Raw genomic sequence first — 19,679 nt, 5'->3', positions numbered from 1 at the left:
TTCTTAATAACCTTGTGCCGCATCTGGAGCTGGACGAGCTGGAGGCAAGACTTTGCGAACAGGTCTTAGCGATTTGCAGACATGCGGAAATAAGCAAAGTGCATCTCTTCGTCCGAACCCTCACATGGGCTTCACCAGGACCTGGAGTCGTCATCCAAAGCAAAGACAGACCACCTTCTTCATTTAAGTTGCTTTTCTGATAGCAAGCTTAAAACCAACATTTTTTCCTAATCAAACGATTGCAACACCACCTCTGCTGCCGTTGCCATAGCGAGTGATGCCTCTTTCTTTTCCTGCAGTGTAGTCTTTTGTCAGCAGCGATACCTTGCGTTTAGGATAATTTACCGACTGTCTTTGTTTTACATTCAATATTTTATATTGAATATCTATTTTTTTGGGGGACTGTTGGTCAGACAAAACAAGCAATTGGAAGATACAGCTGTGGGTCAGAATAAAAATTGTGAAATATTAATTTTTCACTGTATTCGTTTTTCTCACCTGCACAGCTATAGATGGACTCCACTTTCTCCCACCACGTCCTTCCTCCTGCCCTCCAGCTTTACACAGCACAAGGCTGTTCTGAGGCAGAGAGGCGGATTTCCCCAGGCTGCCCCCAACCCTGCTTTCCCGCTCTCTGGCCGGCCTTGGTGGCCCCTCCAGTAGGCTGTCAGCTGAACTGCTGTGTTTGGCTCTCACCCCAACTCCCGGACCCCCTCCGTAGGGCACCAGCTCCCGCGAACCCCTGACCCCGTCTAGGCTCTCCGCTGAGTTACTGTGCTGCCTAGAACGTCCTGGGCCCGTGGCAGTGTAATAGCCTCCCCTGGAGGAGCGACCCGAGGGCCCGTCAGAGCTGCCCATGTCCACGGAATTGCTGTGCAGTTTTGGCCTCCCGGAGCCTGAGACCAGCTGTCCGCCGCTCTGGAAGTAGGCATCCTGGGTGGACTCGGTGCTGCTCTGGGCCCGCACAGAGAGTGAAGACTTGGACATGCGAGGTGGGAGTGGGGGAGGAGCACCTTTACGATAAGGAAAGACTGAAGTGTCAGAAGAGGGGGAGAAAGGGAGACAGAGGCAAAGCGGGCTGTTAAAAGCATAATGGGAACTATATGACCAGGGAGGAGGGGAGGTGGATACTTACAAAAGGGACAGACTGGATGGAAAAAGGTAAAAGGAAAGACAGAGTGACACGAGAGAAATTCATTGAGGTAAAAGCACAATACGCGAAGAAGGAGAACAAAAAAAACAAACAAATTCATTAAGAATTAATTCCATTGTGACGAAAAGATTCATTAAACTCACAGCTCGCCATTTCATTTCACCTAAAATCCACATTTGGTGTGAATTTCGAAAAGAGGCACTTTCTGTTCCACCAAAGTGGTGGAACAGACAAACATGACAGAGGTGAGGAAAGACAGACCTCTTCCCTTGAGCTAACTTAACTCTGCTTCTCAGAAATGTAAAGCAATATCCTGAGAGGAATATTAAGATGAGAAGTGAAGATTCTCTTCCTCCTCACAGCTCCATTCAAACGTTCACGCGCATGCACACACACACACACACACACACACACACACACACACACACACAAACACACACATATGATAAAGGCTTCTCTCTTCCCTCCAGTGTTTGTGCGTTTCATTTTCGTACAGTGCATGTGTGTGTGTTTTTTGACTAATGTATGACACTTCACAGTGGCTTTTAGACACACCGCACAGACACACACACACACACACACACACACACACACACACACACACACATTTACCCAGCCAGAGAAACTTGCTATCACACGGGGGAGGATAACGGGAGAGATGAGATACAGAGACCACACAGAGATGACGGAGAACAAAGAGTCCGCACAATAACAGCGTGCATACGTATACATACAATACACAAAGTGCTGCAGAGGAAGGGATGAGTGTAAACGGAAGATTAAAGGGATTCAAAGAAAAAGTGAAGGAAAAAAGGGTTAGAAATTAAAAATGAATGCACATATTGCATGCAGCAAAGTGAGGTGCCTGACACATTTGTGTGCGGGCGTGAGTGTAAGAGCATAAACTTGCTTCTGTTGAGGTAAGCAGGCACGAGCGCTCATAAAAACCCCTTCTCCCACTGGCTGCCCCACTGACTCTCCTCCCAGCCTGTCCACACACTGATAGGCTGGGGCGCACGCATGCGCACACTCACCGGCCCCGCCCTTGATGCCTCCCTGGGGTCCTGACATGGAGAAGACGGAGAGGCAGTCGTCGTCCTGGGAGCAGCCGGCCTGGATGGCGCGGACGTAGCTGTGGCTGCGGGTGCGAAACACACCCGGAAGATCCAGGGCCTCCATGGCTTGAGACTCCACCTCCCCAAACATGGTCTCACACACTGCCTCGAATTGACGATTCAACGTGTCCCCCAGCTGGAGCGGGGAAAGCAAGACACCTGAGTCTCGCGAACTCTAGTGAAGACCCTGGTAACAGATCACTGTACTCGATGCAAAACAAACAAACCGTCCAACTGCTTACCTGTGAGCTGGTGAGAGAGCGGGTGTAACTACGAGAGCGGGTGTGGGTCTTGGGGGTGGTTCGGCTGTTGGGGTAGGAATCTGTGCACTGCTTACACGAGTACCTGCATCAAACATTTGATACACATACATCAGCTTTACCGGCTACAGTGGGTGATGAAAGCAGTTATTATTTTACACCTTGTTGGTATTTTATTTGCTTTGCTATTTTTGTCAAAATGTCATATGCGAAGCAACGCGGTTCACCATTTGATTAACTACTACTATCAAATAAGATGTCATATGCCACAACTGTGCCGGTGGGAGACATTTTGAGTGTTGTGTTCCCTCATTCCCATGTTGAATGTCAAAAGTCGCAAAGTAGCAAATCATACAGCATCTTCCACTTTATTTTGTCTATCATTCTGAATTCAAGAGAATAATTTGTCTACGGTACATGACAGTATCAAATACATACAATTTATTGCAAAAATACAAATTATCTTTCTATTTGTTAATGATAACTGAACTGTGCTGTTTGCAAATGGGCTTGATGGGGCTGGACAATTATCCAATATTATCACTTATTGTCTTTCTATATCATTTTCAAGATACATGCACTTCAAGTTCTTTTTTTGAAAATGTAGGATTTTGTTCCAGTAAAATACAAGTGTCAGATTTCAATCAAAGGGGTGAAAATGAATGTTTGTGCATGTCGTCTAACTATAGTTTGAAGCCAGCATAGGTTATGCTGACATTAACAATAAAGTCATGGACTGTGGTGCTGCTTCATGCAGTAATAAAAAGGGAGTGATATTAAAAGCATGTATTTTAGAATTTCTACAGATCAATAACAGATTAGCCCCTCGAAAAAAAAATCAATCCATGGAGCAACCAGGTTTTCAACAGAAACACTGAATGTGTGACTTTACTCGCGTAAATCTACTGATAACAGGTTTCAACATGTAAAATGTCCCGATAAATTTAGTCATTTTTCAAAATATTTGTTAGTTTTGTCGTAGGGAGGATTTGCAACTTCATCCTTTTTATTAGTCCTTACGTAACCTCGCTGAAATGACTGAGGTTCACGAAAAATCACCCACGAAAAACAACTATGTGAGTGTGCAGGGCCTTTAATCTATCAAAATAAATCATATTTAATGAGATGGTTGTATGTTTTACATGTATGATCAATGTAACTACCAACCGTAACAGTAAAATAAATATATAAAGAAGTAAAAGGTGCAATATTTCCATCTGAAATGTAGTGAATTTGAAGTAGCTTGAAATATTAAATGACAAAGTTGGTCAACGGACTTAGTAACTGGATGCACGTATAGATTGATATCTACAGCTGAGTCCAGCTGGTTGTTACGTCTGCCTTTCAAGGCTGGAGCAAGGAGTCACAACCAGTTCAACGTCTTTCGACATGACATTTGACCTTTGATCCATGCTGATAGATCGTCTGAAGGCATCCCTCTGAGCGATCAGGGTGGACTTGGGCGAGGCCTTGGGGCTGGTGTCTGAGTCTGCACTGTCGTCGTCGCCCATGGCCTTGATGTAGCTGCCGCTTCGCATGCGACGGCAAGGGATCTCTCCCCCGGTGTCGGCTGCGCCGCCGTATCCGCCTCCCCAGTCTTCTGAGGGGACCTGAGACACGTGTTTGCGTGGAGATTCACACAGTCATTGGGTTAGTACAATAATAGTGATCTGAGTTAGAAGAAGTGTATGTTGAGGTACACATGGTCAAGTTTGTTTAGTAAAATTCTCTATAAACAGATCAAACACAGTTGTTATGAGTAAAGTGTCAGTACGCATTCTTCATCTACACCAACATTTGTTAAGGGCAAATCAATTAATCACAATGCAAAATTAATCAGTGTTGAGATACTGAAGATGTTTTCACTGCACCGTCGGCAACACTGATTCATTTTGCATTCCCAATATCTGCTATTCACCACTCCTCCAAACAGAAATATATTTCACCACTGAAAAATATTTCACACCTCAAACAGAAGGACAGTGATGATTCAAAAGTACGGTCCTGGCACTCGTGCACACAGTGTTGGGTTGTAGAGGCAAACTCAGCGACGCAGATGGCTCAGGCATGCTCATGCGCACGATGGGAGAACACACACACACACACACACACACACACACACACACACGCGCGTACAGTATATGCATGGGGGATGGCGTTAGAGAAAGAGAGAAAGGGACAAAGGGACTTACAGAGAGAGAGAAACTCTGACAGCTGGAGAAACACTGACACGAAGAAGGAAAAACAGCATGAGCCAGAAGCCAACAGCCAGAGCAAATAAGCGAATACAGAGCAAGGTAGACGGGCAGTGGGGACAGACAGACACAACGCAGGCAGAAAGACGGGAAGAGCAGATGTAGAAGATGACAAAACAAGAAAAGGGGAAGCAGAATAGCAGACTTAAGCAAAGAGAGAGCAGGAAGACGGATGAGTGGACGGAGGAGAGTCTGATGAGAAAACAAAAATGAAAAACACACACAGAGGGACACACTCAAGACAAGACACTAACAAGGAAAACAACAAAGAGAATGGATAAAGAGCAGTGAAAAGACACCGAAACACTGGCAGGTTTCCCACAGCCAAACAGCTTAAGGTGACACTGCATGTTCATAAGAAGTGACTGATTTGGCAGAGGTCCTCTCTTTAAATTGACCAAGCGGGATAGATGTGTCCCGAATCTGTGACCCTGACAACCAAAACAATGGATTAAAAGTGGCTAAAAAGCCTCAGAGAGCCAAAGGGTATATCAGACATGGCTGCAAACTCTCTGTGGGACCATATCAGCCACTGCTCCAAAAATATTGATTAGTTAAAGTGTAATTTGCATCATGAGAGCTGAGGTGATTCATTCGCTATCACACTGACATTTGTAATACTACATTTTTGTTTAAAGGACCCTATATCTTCTTATTCTTCACCATGTCCCATCAGCCCACCGGCCACCACAGGTTGTGTGGCACAGCAATGTATTCAGAGAGCAGAGATTACAGCTAAAAACAGCAGAGGGCAAATTAAAGAGGACATGAGGTATCTTCAGAACAATACAGACGGGAGCTGTGATTCTTGAATGCCAAAAAAACTGAACAAATTCATGACTGTGAATAAATGTTAAGATCACGTTTCAGTCATGAATATGCTGCGTTAGAAATGTAGTAGACTTGCATCGTGGATGCATTGGATTTTACTCAATGAGAGATGAACTGAAGTGACATCCGCTCTCTATACTATAGCAGATGAGCGAATCTACATAGGACCACTCCATTTATTTTTCCAGCGTAATGAAAGCTCAGGCGGAACCCTCTGCCTTCTATTTTTTCCAAATGCTGTGAGGTGTGCAGTATGGCACACGTGACCAAATGAAAACACCTACACGCACTGACACACACACACACATACAGTGGAGGCCCCGGGGTTTGGCGTCCAGCTGAGTGTGTGTTTTTAAGGTCATCACTTAAAAAGATGATTCAGCCTAATCTCCCGATCCCCCTGGCCCCCTTCCACTATCTCTCTCTCTCATTTTCCCATCCTGCTCCTTCACTCCTTCACTCACTCTGCCCCTTGGCTATCGTCACCTCCTTTATCTCATTTCTATCCCTGAGCTTGCTTTGCTATCTCTGCATCCCTCTATCTTGCTCCTTACCCCCTCCCATGTCTCTCCTCTCTCTCTCTCTCTCTCTCTCTCTCTCTCTCTCTCCGTCTCTCTGTTTATGTCTTCATTTCACTCTCGCTCCATATTCTCGTTTTTCTCATTTCTTATCTATCAGACACAGGCCGAGGGGAAGAGAGGGGCTTAGGGAATGGAGGGCGCCGGGTTCCGATGCCACACATCGAGATTGCCTTTGACACCATGGGAGAAAATCTTACACATGTCCAATTGTAATTCAGACTTCAGTATTTTTTGTTCCTTTATTTTTTTACTTTGAGCGGCTTCACTTTTCTTTTGGCCTTTGTGCAGCAAACTTGAGCAGTGTGGTCAGGATAAACATGTACAAACATGTACAAACAGTGTTTCAAAAAAAACCTCTACTTCAATATGCATTTGCCGCATGTGCTATACTTTACTATGAAAGAGTTACATAACTGTATCTATGTAGTCTGATGGTCAAATCTGGTGAAACTTGCATATGAGAATATTTCTGCTTTAACCTAGTCCCATACAGTTTGAGCTGAACAATAACAAAAAATCTGAACAATGAAATAAGAGTAAAATTGTGTCAAGAGTTGTGTTATTGCTCCACTGTGTTCACCAGCTTGTTGCTGACTGAGTCTGCCAGCTTTGTTCCTGCATAGAGATGTGGTCAGAAATGACACAATGAGATCAGCGATGGCGAACCACATTAAAGGTGCAGAGCAGAAAACCAAAAGAATGAGCTTAACTAGCGTAAAGCTTTGAAGACTTGGGAGGAATTGTGGTAATTCGCTGAGTGACGCTTTAATATCCATGTAGCCATACAATCCTTTTTTATTGTGAAATGTAAATTGATAAAAAAAACACCTTAAAATCTGCTGGTCTGATATTGAGTCTGTACACACTCTATCTGCATTAATCTGGCTGCAAACGATTCACATTTTGCTCTGGGATATTCCCAGAAATTGTTCCTTCAGTTTGGCACCTGAGCTGCTGTTGGTCCTGAGGTCTGTTCCTGGTGGGGCAGACGTGAACAGCTCTACATCTGCAGTTTCAGGAGTCCGCCTGCTCCGAGACCATGGATCAATCCGGCTGACTTAAGCACACCTGAGCGCAGAACAAAATTCTCTCTCCACACAAGGTCTCACCACTCCCCACAAATACTGCAAGTGACGCCATGGAGAAACGGAAAAAAGGCTGCAGTGGGGGACGTTCACTTCATGTCCTGAGGTGGCACTGCTGTGGTAGCCTAAGGCACAGAGGCAAATTGTGTGTGGAAAACGTTGCCCTGCTCTCACTGTCTCTTCTATCAGCAGACCTCAGCTGCGTCTTAAGGATGAGGGTTGGAAAAAACACCAGGGACTTCTGTGGGCTACCTGCTGTTTCCGTAGAAACACCACCTGCATGGCAGCTCTACCTCAGCACAGCTGGAGGGTTGTGCATGCATGTTTGTGTGCTCCCTCGGCTGCCTTTGTAGGTACACTTTAACAGCCATTAGCTTTTCATTTTAAAAGGAATTCATACAAAATAAGGGAAAAGGGCAAATGGAAAATTGCACGAGTTAGACTCAGAGACAATAGAGTGCAGCTCCTGGCACTGTGAGCTGTTAGGGAGAGACATCCAATAATCTCTGTGTGGGTGAGAATCATTGTTTTCTGAGTCACAGAAAAAAAATACCAAGATAGTCCAGGGTGTCGCTCCGGTGGATATTGAAACATTTGAACCGTGGGCTGTTTTTGCTCATTTTGAACATTTTACATCATGTGTTTTTTGACACTTTCTGTGGGTGATGAAAAATGTAAGGTCTTGTGGCTGACTCGCAGCAACATTTATCCTATTTGCTGCAGTTCAGCACTGAGAAACAAACAAAGTCACCCATATGCTATATTCCCTTTGCAAACACACACACACACACACACACACACACACACAGCTCCTGATGCAGGCATACACACACCTGCAGGTAGTGGAAGCTCCTCTCCTTCAGCTTGCTCTCCAATGGCACAAGGGCTTTGTTGTAGCCGCCTCCCCTGGTGGAAGGGTACACCTCCCTGGCCTGACTCACTGTCATGGCTGACCAGGTGCTCCTCTTCAGGGAGTGGCCGTGGTGCCCGTGGTGTCCGCCTTCTTCACTCCCGGCCAAAGCCATCGTGGTACACGCCACGCACTCCCCCTGCCCCTGCCCCGGCCCAGGCCCCGGCCCAGGCCCACCCCCGCGCTCCTTGGGCTTCTTCATAGTGAGCTCCTGGATGGCAGCATCGAGGCTCTCATGTCCGCTGGGATACCCCCGTCTGCCTCCACTCACCAGGAAGCTGCTGTCACTGTCCAGGTTGTCATCAGAACTCCACCAGCCCGCTGTCCTGCTGCGATGGCGTCTGCCCGACTCGTGCCTCGAGTCTCCACTCTTGCTACGCTCTCGAGACTTGCTCCTCCTGGTCGAGCGAGACTGGTGGCCCGAGTAGTGGCCTCCACCGTCCTCCCCTCCACTCCTGTGGCCTCCTCCCCTCTCGCCACGGTAGTCCCCACCTCCTCTTGTGCCATTGAATTCCCGCTTGGACGGTGCCTCCAGGGAATGGGACTTGGCAAAGAGACGCTGCACAGAGTTGACTAGGTGACGGATGCGGGAGGGGCTTTCACTGCGCTGCTCAGCACCCCCACTAGCAGTGCGCTGGTACTGCAGCGTGTGGAAGCCATCGGGATGAAAGGGCACCTGCTTCTCAAACTGGTCCATCAAGTTCGGGGGAATGCGGTGCATCTTCCCTCCGTGGCCTGAGGACAGGCACTCCTCACAGGAGTCAAACGACTGGAGAGGTGGATGCTGGGAACGGGGAAACGTGCCCCCTCCGGAGTGGCTGTGGGAGTGGGAGTGGGAATGGTGCCTTTCCAGGGCCAGAGCCTCAGCCGGACCTCCCGGGGGATAATAGTGGCCGTCACTGTGACCCTGGTAGAAGTCTCTGCCCGGGCCGTCACACTCCTCAGGCGTGCAGTGGCAGGGCCCGCCCCCGCCACCACCGGAGGAATGCTGGGACATGCTACGGCTGACATGGTACCCTTTCATAGGCGCCGGGGCGTGGTGAGCCGTCCGGGCCGAAAGGGGGCGCTGTGGGCGTGACAGGGCTGCACCGGTCTCACCTGGGGGCACAGAGGGGGTGATCATTCACATTTGGTATCTTTGGAAACAGGACCGAACACAATGTATTTATGAATGAAAATATGAATCTTATCAAATAATTGAATCCAGCGTTATCAGTATGATTCCACCTTTCTATTTGAGGCTTATGATCTAAACAGGAAAAAAACATAATATACATAAGAATATGATTGATTCGTACGGAGGCAATAACGAAAAAACATATCACTGTACATAAGTACAGAACTTATTTTGATGTTCCTGTTCTTCTTGCTGTATGTAAGTGTTGTCTAATGTGTGTGTGTGTGTGTGTGTGAGACACACAGGTGGGAGTTGCAGTGAAGAGTGAATCACCACGAAAAAGACTTTGCAGATTGACGTCCACAAACTGAAAGTGAAAAGTTTTTTTTTTTCTGTTTCTGATTAACATTTTTATTGATACTGCACTTCATCTTTTAGCCGACCAAAGACAAACAGTGCAATAGTGAGCATTCATCCCGCAGGCGGCAATAAGCCGCCACAGACAGCTTTCTTCTTCTCATTCATCTCAAGGGCTGCCGGGCTGATAAATCAAGAATATTAGCCTTTTTTCCCCTCTCTCTCGCAGCGTCTATTCAGTTTGCCCTCCCGCTTAGCACCTCTTGCTCCTCTCTCCCATCTATCGTTGCATTCATCAGCCAGGCTGTCCCTGTTGTCTGTCCTTAGCATATTCTCAAACGTCTGTGCATCCAATTACGGAGCGATTTCACTTTGTGAGTCGCACCCGAACAATACTATGATTCACAATATCCAGGTGGTCAGGCAGAAACCAGCCAGGAGAGGATGAGGATCTTCTCCGCAAAACAAAAAATGCAGGGATGAAACCGGTACACAAGCTGCAACAAGAATGTAGCACAACGTGAACAATACTCTGGTCGCTGTAAGTTAAAGTTAACAGAATGGAAATAGAATAAAGCCTTTGTATTTGCCTTTGTAATGCCTTTTCATCACATGGATAACGACTGAGATTAAATTCCAAATATGGTAATCATGTTTTATCCGACTGGCATTAATTGCTGCGGGTATAATCACATCCTCTATTAACCACAATATCCACTAACTATATAATGAATCACATGCATACACAGGCTGTTTATAATGCTCACAAGCCTTTCCCATCATCTCTAGATTTGATTACACTGAGATGAAATTACTCGCTGAAAGCAAAAATCAGGCTGCTCTCCTGGACGGGATCTCTGAGCTCCTGCGAGTGCGTTTGTTTCTCGCCTTCGCCTGCGATCACACAGAGATGCGAGATAAGGGACAGATGCTGGGATAATCATTAAATTGAGCGTGGCCTGTTTGCCTTGATTGGGCGAAAGAGAGCCGCCACCCAAGATGCTCCCCCACATCCTGCCGTGTCATTGGTGTAGCCGTGACGACGGCCCACTCCAAGTCAGCATCAAACTGTGAACAGATTTCCGACAGCTGTGGCGCATGGATGGTCCGGGCCACGTCAGAGTGACTTTCTGTGTGTGTATGTGTGTGTGTGTGTGTGTTTGAGTGTGTGTGTGTGTGTGTGTGTGTGTGTGTTTGAGTGTGTGTGTGTGTGTGTGTGTGTGTGTGTGTGTGTGATTTATTTTCTTAATTTGTGTTTATTCTTTATTTTAACATTACAAGATGTCACTAGCCCAAACATTTGGCAACCACAGGCTCTTAAGCCTGGCCTAGTCAGACTAATACTGAAATGCTTATTAGTCTGGGACCTCTCGGTTCATTTACGATTTCCAAGAGGCGCTACTACGAGACGCAGACCAGCATGCCTCCGGACGCAGTTGGATAGTCCTACAACCGGTGAGAGCAACGAGTCATGTGACGTATGTTGAGCGACGTAAAAGTGTCAACAGACTAGAGCAGAGAGGAGATGATGTGATGATTCCACAATGTGTGTAAACGAGTTTCTGTGGGAGAAATGTGAAAATATCTTTTAGTCAAATGCTCGTTCATCAGCAGCAGCCTTGGTTGTTTACAAAAGTCGCTTCTCTCCGTTTCGTGGTATGAATAATAATACAATGGGGGGGATCCAGACGTAGTCTGGCGGAGCAAATGAAATGAGCAATGAACAATTTGTTGCACTGCGGAAGCTTACCCTATGTTTTAATTTGTGTAACATTTAAATCTTAAGTAATCAGATTGCCAGATAAAAGTTATTGAGTACAAGGTACCATTACTCCCTCTGAAATATTCTAGTCCTGTAAAACCCCAAGGGTAGAATTTATATTGTACACTGATTTCTGAGCATTTTCACTTCAGTCAAACTTTTTGAACATGAAAATTTATTTCGAGAGTAAAATAAATGAATATTTAATATCTATTTTTTGAGAAGCAAAATTGAGTGTATCAACAGATGATGTCCCCCTCATGTAAACATTCATTCCGTCTTGTTCTGATCCAGTTTGAAGACAGAATACAATAACAAATGTTTTTTGGACAGAGATATATATTTGGCGGTGTGTCGTACTTGCATGTGTGTGTCGCTGTTTGTGAAAAGACAGCAAGGTGAGTAGCGCTGCTCTGCCTTGAGGAGTAAATGAAACCATGTTCTGTTTATTATGAAGTCTCTGGCTGTGGAGCAGGCACTGGCTGGGAGCTGTCAATCACAGCGACACGCACGGCATCTCAATGTGTGGTTGTCTGGGCGCGTGCCCCCCCCCCCCCAAAAAAAAGCCCATATGAACAGACAGACGCCGGAAAAGATAGCGGTAGAATAAGTGTGGCAGAAAGTTGTCTCTCACTCGTCTTTATTTTCTTCCCTCTATCCACCCATCTCCCTCTCCTCCTGACCTACTTCTGTCCATCCTCCAGTCATGTCTCTGTCTCTTTGCTCTCCTCCTTTCTTTCTTTCTTGTTTTTTTTTTTTTTAAACCTGTCATTCCATCTGGCTCTCTGACTCTCTAATTACAAAGTTTTTTTTCTCCATTTTTTCCATCCTCTACCAATCTGTCATCCATCAGAGTTCTCTCTTCCCGATTTCTTGTCAGATAACTGATGTATATATGTGCACACATTTTATACATGACAACAACTGGAACTCCTCTGTTCTCTCACAACCTCCTCCTCCATTAATGTTCTTTTTAATCTCCCTATTTTCTCCCTATACTTCCATTCATCTGGGCAACCCCCCCCCCCCCCCCCGCTCTGTGTGTGTGGTATTCAGTGGGTGCTCAGTCGGGAGTTGGAGCCGTACAACACGCTGTCATTGTTGAACACTGCTTGGTAACAATATGATTGTTGCAGAGGCTTTAGTCTGGAGCGGTTTCATTTTAAAATATTAATGTGATCATGCCAGCTGCTCTGACCCACTTTGCTAACAGCTGGGTCTGCCCGCTCCCCGCTGCCTGCTGTGAGTTGTGGGTCAAAGGGTGTTCCAGGTCAGTGAATTACTGTAAACTAATCTCTTGGAACACTTACGGGAATTTTGTTTCTACCTGCCCGGAAGCAGGATACCTCAACAATGCCTGATTCCCATGAAGTGCGGCTGGTAGAAAGGAAACACCTTGAGCCGTGGAGAAAAGACTGCCGCATCCAAGAGAGCCTCGGTTTATAGGTCGTGAGATCAATTTTAACACAACTTTCAGGGATGATAATTCAGTCAGATACACGTTTGCACACTTCAGCCTCTCGCGGGCTCCTCACGGACACAGCAATTTTGCTTGGGAGCAAATCCCCCATAATAGAAACAAATTAGTAAACACAAATATTCTGACATGACATGAAAGTATCAGCAATGTAATGGAGAGAAGCGTCTTTGCTATAGACCTGTATAGATATTAATAGTCAGCTGATATACAGTATAATTAATATATATATATATATATATATATATACATATATACGTATATGTTGTTTGGTTAATCCATAATTTAAAAAATAAATAAATATATAAAGCATCACTGGGTCTTATAGAGGGTTATTTTATAGAGGGTTATTTGCTTACCTGCTGCAGGAGCCATTTTTGCACTTCACTATCTGTTTGGGTGCTAAACTAAGCTAACTGTCTGATAGCGGTAGCTTCATATTTAGTGTAGCATATAGACACTGTGTATCTGACAATTCCTTGAACATATGTAGGCCTATACAAGATGTACAAAAATGTATACTTTGAATATTTTTTCTTTCTTTTTGCTCCAGGTATTTGCTGCAGTAATGGTAAACTAGCAGGGGCGGACTGGCCATCAGGAGATTCGGAAGATTTCCCGGTCCATCCTTGGCTGAACCCTCCGGCGGTCATATTTCAATTTCAGGACGTATTCGCATTCGCAGACAGCGCAATTTAAAGGGGGATGCTAGGGGTGATGCGAGCCTGAACTCATTAATATAGACCTATAATTTAATTTTTTTTTGTCTTTTATTTTGTTATTGTCTTTGTATGTAAATACAGTATGCAACATATTAAAGTTTATTATTATCGCTATTAAAATTACTTCTACGTCCGCCTTCACGCGCTCTCATAAAAGGCCGATCCCTCCCAGAGTCCCGGGCCAAATTTTTGTCCCAGTACCTCCCTGGAGACAAGGCAGGCATAATCTCATCTCTAACTGAAATGGGCCGACGCAGCGAAGCGGGCGGTATTGTGTGACTGAACACTGGCTGTTTGACAGCTGATACAATGAACCAGGCTACAGCGTGGTCAGGGGCCGATATGTCGACTCGTATAAGGACACGAGAGGGTGAACTGCACCAAGCTCTTATTGAATCGTAGTCAAACAATGGAAAGGTTTTCATTACTGCGGTATCTTTCCATATGTGCGTGTACTGTAGACTTCAAAGATGCTATCAACCAGTGGAGCGCTGAACACCCATAATGGAGATTGCGGCGGACAATTGTGAAATGTATAAATATGGGAATGGGAAATAATAGAGGATTGGCTGTGTGTTGGCGTGCACTTCCATCTTCGCCAGCCAGAGACAGACATGCATGCTGGGAATCTGGCAGAGGGACTGATTTGGCTCCTCTCAGCTTTTAGCGATGAATGATCTATTTCCATTTTTCCACACACCACACACACAGGCACACAGACTGCAGCCGGGTAAACTGCTGTAACAAACCCATCATGAAACCTGAAAGAATCAAGGATGATGGGAAAAGATGGAACATTTCAAGGGGTCACCTGTGAAAGAGGAAGCGTAAAATGCGAGTGCAGCGGTGGTCTGACGCGGCTGACATTGAAAAAGTGAAACGAAATATGAAGAAGACAAGAAGAGTATAATGGCTCGGCATCCTTTATTAAAGGCGTCTGCATGGCCTTGTGTACAGTATGCTTTCTTATCCATTGCGGATGAAGAAGTGTTAACAGGCATTCAGGTGGAAATTGGCCCGAGTTAATCTACAAACATGGTGCAGATGGGTACCCTGCTGATGTATGTCCACACTCACACTCTGGACATAGAACTAGGTGCTGGTGAAGGCGGCTGACAGTGGACTGTATGTTGAGAGGTGAAGAGTGACGGATGAGGAGAACGTATACAGCAAGAAAGAATGAGGAAAAGTGTGAGGCAGAGAAGGTATGAGAGAGAGAGACAAAGAGAGACAGAGAGAGATATGATGGCCACAGCACAGGGGAAATATGCTCCCATCATAAGGGTAAAATTGAAGAGTGCCTAGGGGGCAATCTCCCCTATCTCTGAGTCTCCACCTCTTCCCATATTCTCATGCACAACCTTCTTTCCACTTCTCCACCTCCCATTCTTTCACTTTCACTCCTTCTCTATAGCAACATGTCTGCACAGTGTTAGTGCAGGCTCTCAGGCACCAAGCAAGGCCATCTTTTCTATGGCAAGCCCAAACAATCAGTGAGCAGCTGAAATCTCTCTCTTGTCATCGTCGAGGGGAGATGACGACATTACTCCTAAGCTAAATACACTACAGAGACTGGAGATAAGCAGACTGTCATGGGACGCGCTCAACTGTGAACCTGTCGATCTGTTGTGGCGAACAGAAAGTCTCCTCAACATTGAGCTCTTATAATAAATACTTCTGCTTAACCCTTGTGTCGTCTTAACATTCGGTATACTCCTCTTGCCCTCAGGGTCAAAAATGACCCGCCTTCACTAAACCCCAAAAATGTAAGCAGCTTGATTGATTTTGAAATGCTAAATCTATTATGAAAGAAGTAACAACCTGCCATTCATCACAAACTGTGTGAATATCTGTGTGAGTTTTCCCTCTTCACAGTGGAGAAAGACTGCATTTATTCAGTGGACAACACTCGTTTTTATTACAACACAGCTGTCATTATTGTTTTCTTTACTTAGGTGGAAATTTATTATATTTATTTTTATTTCTTAAGGTACTGCATAGATGGTAAACAATATTTGGCTGGTGTGATGAACAGGTAGAAAGCTGAGGCAATGTCCTGGGCATGGTAAACAATATCTTGTGGGCCCCGGGGTCATCTTTATGTCATTTTGTGCTGCCATCCTGCCCTTGTTGTCATATGGTGATGAGGACCATATTATTTTGCTGTTCTTTGACAAAAAAAGTCTCTCTTTCAGCTCGGGGCATTTCTTCTACATCTCAAGATGATGCATCATGCTCTGGGTTGTATTCCTACCCATCTTCTTATTCTGATACCTCCTCCTCTTCCAAATCAAAGATGTCTTGCTGGACATCCGACACAAATTAGAACTAGGGCCTTTTCGACACTGAAACGTGCCCCCATGGCTTCAGCACAGAGAGAACTCAGGGCACTGTCATCTGCAGCATCTTCATAGCCTCTGAATGTAAGGGTATTAGAAAACAATGCTTTTCAAGAAATGTTAATTTTCTGTCTGAAATTGAAAAAGCCGAGAAAAGGTGATGTGCGAGAAAGTTTTAGTTCTGTCTAAGATCAATCAGTAGACACATAAACTCAATTGCTTCTGTGTGTTTGTGTGTCGGTGTGTGTGTGTGTGTGTGTGTCTGTGTGTGTATTTTGTAGTGTGTAACTGACTCTGTGACTGTGATTTTAACTGCTGGGTCAAAAATGACCCGAAGACAATCTTTGCATGGAACTATGAATAAAGGCAATATTTCACTTCTTCTGCTGTTGAACACGGTGGCAGGTCATTTTTTACCCTTAGACAACACAAAGGTTAAGACAGCCACAGTTTCCGTCTTCCTGAATCAGCATCCACTCAATCAATTATTCCATTTCAAGGGTGATGTGATTTTGTCGCTGCATATGAGCATTAAAAAAATTATTATATGCTTTGGTAAAAAAAAATTATACTTGGTTAAGGAGAAATATAGGGGTCATGGTTAAACAGCAGTTTTACTGATGTAAAACCTGTATGGATGATATGACCTATAATTACTTATTATTATATCTATATTATGAAAAATTGTGAATTAATTCAAGTTCACAGAATTCTTTTCAAAACGGCACCATGAGGCCGATGATCTGCTACTGTAGCTAGATTGACTGATGGTGCAGACTGAAACACAAAAAGAACTCAATAACCAGTATTTATTTTAATCGTGTGAATTTATAATCACTGAACTTTGATCTTCTGTAGCAACAATCATACTTAGTCTCCGAGCAGCCCCCAGTCTGACACAAAAACATTTATTTTCTGCAGTAGGAAGGAGGAAATATTTAAAACTTGTGAGAATTGTAAATACATTCTCAGGGTCCTTTTTTGTTGGAGCGAACAGAATCATTTCTTTTCAAGGCCTGACGATACCCATGTTCAAAGAAACCTACGTTGACTGTTGACGGTTGGATGCCAAACCGTGTTTTCCTTTCTCCGCCCTGAGAGGTTTGGTGGCACAACTTCTAACCCTAACCCTTTTTTTTTTACTTATTCCACTTTATGCACCACGTACTGTTTATGGGTACTCCAATAAACAGCTCATGGAACGTTGCATTGGTACTCCAAGTACATTATCACAAATTGTGTGATGAAATTAAGTAAATCATATCAAAATGTACGCCCCCTTTGTTTAGACTAAATGTCTTTCGCAAACATGAATCAATTTGACTAAGTGAACATGATGGAGAAACAGATTAAGCATAAGGTTGTATTTGTTTATGCCACTGAAAACCGCCCGAGAGGGCCTCTGACTGTGACTTAATGAGAAGGAAAATACCAACACCGCTTAGCAGCAGTGCTGCTCACTTGTAATTGGCCTGCATTTTCCTTCTCCACCTCGGAAAACACGAGCGGACATCACCCGGGAAGTAACATGGGCATAAACAGAGATCAAAGGCAATGAGACAAGGGCGTAACAAACTTAGACATTGGGCCTTGACCCTCTGCCGGAGAGGTCGCGTCCTTCAACACGCGCTGTAGCTCTCGCAATTATTTGGCCATCACTCTACGTTTCTTCAGTAGCTCCGTGTCCCCCTCTCCTTCTACATTTCTGCTTCATATTCTCCCATATCTTGCTTCATGCTCTCTCCCCACCGTCCTCTGCTGCTTTTATGCGCATCCGCCGTCTGTCCTCCTCTTCCTCTCCATTCACGTCGACTCCGCTCGGCTTGTCACTTTTTTACTCTCATGCCGTCTCAATTTCTTCCCTGCGCCCACTCTTCTCTCTCCCCCTGTCTCTGTAGTCGCTCGCGCTGTTTTACAAACTCTCCTGACAGAAAATCAAAGGTAGATGCAGAAGCGCAGCTCAGAGGAGAATTAACGAACACGCGCACACACACACACACACACACACACACACACACACACACACACACACACACACACACACAAGCGAACACGTACAGGACAGCAGTTCAGAGTGTTCTCCCACTGTCCCACTAAAGTTTGGTCACCCGAAAGTGACACCTACTCTTAGATGGCTTTTAAACCACTTTAAAAAGCAATCTGATTGGTGTTTTCTTTCCACATTGATTCCTTGAATAAATTACAGTTAAGTTACTGCCATTGCTCAACAGTTCACATTAAAGGCTTTTCTTTGGTAAAACACAGGAGCCTGTATTTGTTACAGAGGACAGAAATTGTTCATCAAACATAATGTAGGTCTGCTCCATTAAACTTGTAAACTGGAAGAAGGACTAGTTAGTTCATAGCCATGAATGATTTATTATCATGTTCTCGCTGACACTGTCTCTTAAGCACACAGGGGTGTCGCAACAGGGTAGGCAAAGCAGGTAAATACCCGGGGCCCTGAGCTGTGAGGCTGAACACTTTAGTCAACAGCAACAACAAATTTTGTGTAAATGCGATGATTGTCTATGTACAGGAGATTGCCACAACAACATGGTCGAAAACGCTCTAACAAGGCCTCATGCTGCTAGCTTTTCTGCCAAAAGCTCCGATATTTAGAGGTTTCGATTGAAGACTACAACGCCTGAATGGTTCCTGGGACTGTGGAGACGGTTTGCACTTTAACTTTACTAGTTAAATATTGTTTATGTGTGCAAAGTACATACTTTGTTTATAATTTTGGAATAATAATAACAAAGTAATTATAATTTTGATGTATATATATATATATATATATATATATATATATATATACTTCTCTTGCTGCCAAGCAACAAGAGAAAGATGAATGTGTTTGACGGACAGGTGATCACAGGAAGGGGGAAAACATCACAACAAGACACATTTAAGAGCAAAGACAAAATTAGGAAAAGAGAGATAACTCACAAATTGACATCAAGTTGTGGGACAGATTGGTTGTCATTTCAAACTTTCCCACTTTAAAGTCCTCCAAATGCTGAAAACACTGCATATGGATACATGCTGCAGCAATGTTCACAGATGCACATCACACACAGAGAGACGGGCAGGGGGCTGGATGGACACACACACACACACACACACACACACACACACACACACACACACACACACACACACAACACACACTGCCAGTCAGCTGACACTAGTGTTGCTAGGTTACTTGGTGAACTAGGTTACTACATGTAGAACACATTTGCATAAATCATATACAGAAGAGAGATAGTTCAGTTGTCCATTGGGATCAATAATGGTGATCATACTACGCTCAGCTTCCGAGGGTTCAACCATGTGAGCAGTGCAGCCAGATTAGGAATTACTGTATTTGTGTGTGTGCGTTTGGTTGAATATCTTTCAAATGCCAAATGTAGGCACATTTGAAATGCAAATAAAAAGCAAAAAATGTCTATGTGTATTTGCATAATTTATGTGTGTATGTGTGTGGCTGCTTACTGCAGGTTGCTGCTTTGATGTAGGGTTGCCATAGAGAGCCAAGCCAACTCCTGCTCTTTCCTTTCCTTTCCTCTTCTTCTTTATTTTCATTTCTTCTCATCTTTTGTCTTTCTTTCCTTTCCATTTTTTCCCCCTTTTAACTTCCTCTCCCTTCCTGTTTTCTCCTCTCCATTTCCCGCCCCATACATTGAATTATCCATATTACGTCTCCCTCCTCCAG

The 19,679-nt window shown here is 44.6% G+C and overlaps 1 protein-coding gene across 2 annotated transcripts in view; it reads right to left on the bottom strand.

Annotated features, from left to right (window-relative positions):
* The window catches only part of dlgap3 (discs, large (Drosophila) homolog-associated protein 3), a 118,661-nt gene that overhangs the window by 12,791 nt on the left and 86,191 nt on the right, over positions 1 to 19,679 (bottom strand). The window contains exons 1-7 of one of the 2 annotated variants that reach the window (XM_035621014.2): positions 19,270 to 19,538; positions 18,914 to 19,060; positions 8,114 to 9,288; positions 3,930 to 4,138; positions 2,511 to 2,613; positions 2,188 to 2,404; positions 499 to 1,031 (exon numbers count right to left, since the gene is read on the bottom strand). In XM_035621014.2, the coding sequence (XP_035476907.2) occupies positions 499 to 1,031; positions 2,188 to 2,404; positions 2,511 to 2,613; positions 3,930 to 4,138; positions 8,114 to 9,288; positions 18,914 to 18,998 (2,322 nt within the window). In that variant the 5' untranslated portion in view covers positions 18,999 to 19,060; positions 19,270 to 19,538. Of the gene's footprint in view, positions 1 to 498; positions 1,032 to 2,187; positions 2,405 to 2,510; positions 2,614 to 3,929; positions 4,139 to 8,113; positions 9,289 to 18,913; positions 19,061 to 19,269; positions 19,539 to 19,679 lie in introns of those variants that run through there. The other variant, XM_035621015.2, reaches the window with a different exon arrangement.

Source organism: Scophthalmus maximus, chromosome 22, assembly GCF_022379125.1.
Source record: "Scophthalmus maximus strain ysfricsl-2021 chromosome 22, ASM2237912v1, whole genome shotgun sequence".
NCBI lineage: Eukaryota > Metazoa > Chordata > Actinopteri > Pleuronectiformes > Scophthalmidae > Scophthalmus > Scophthalmus maximus.
The sequence above is the reverse complement of the archived record's forward strand: the minus strand, read 5'-3'. Positions and strand labels throughout refer to the sequence as shown.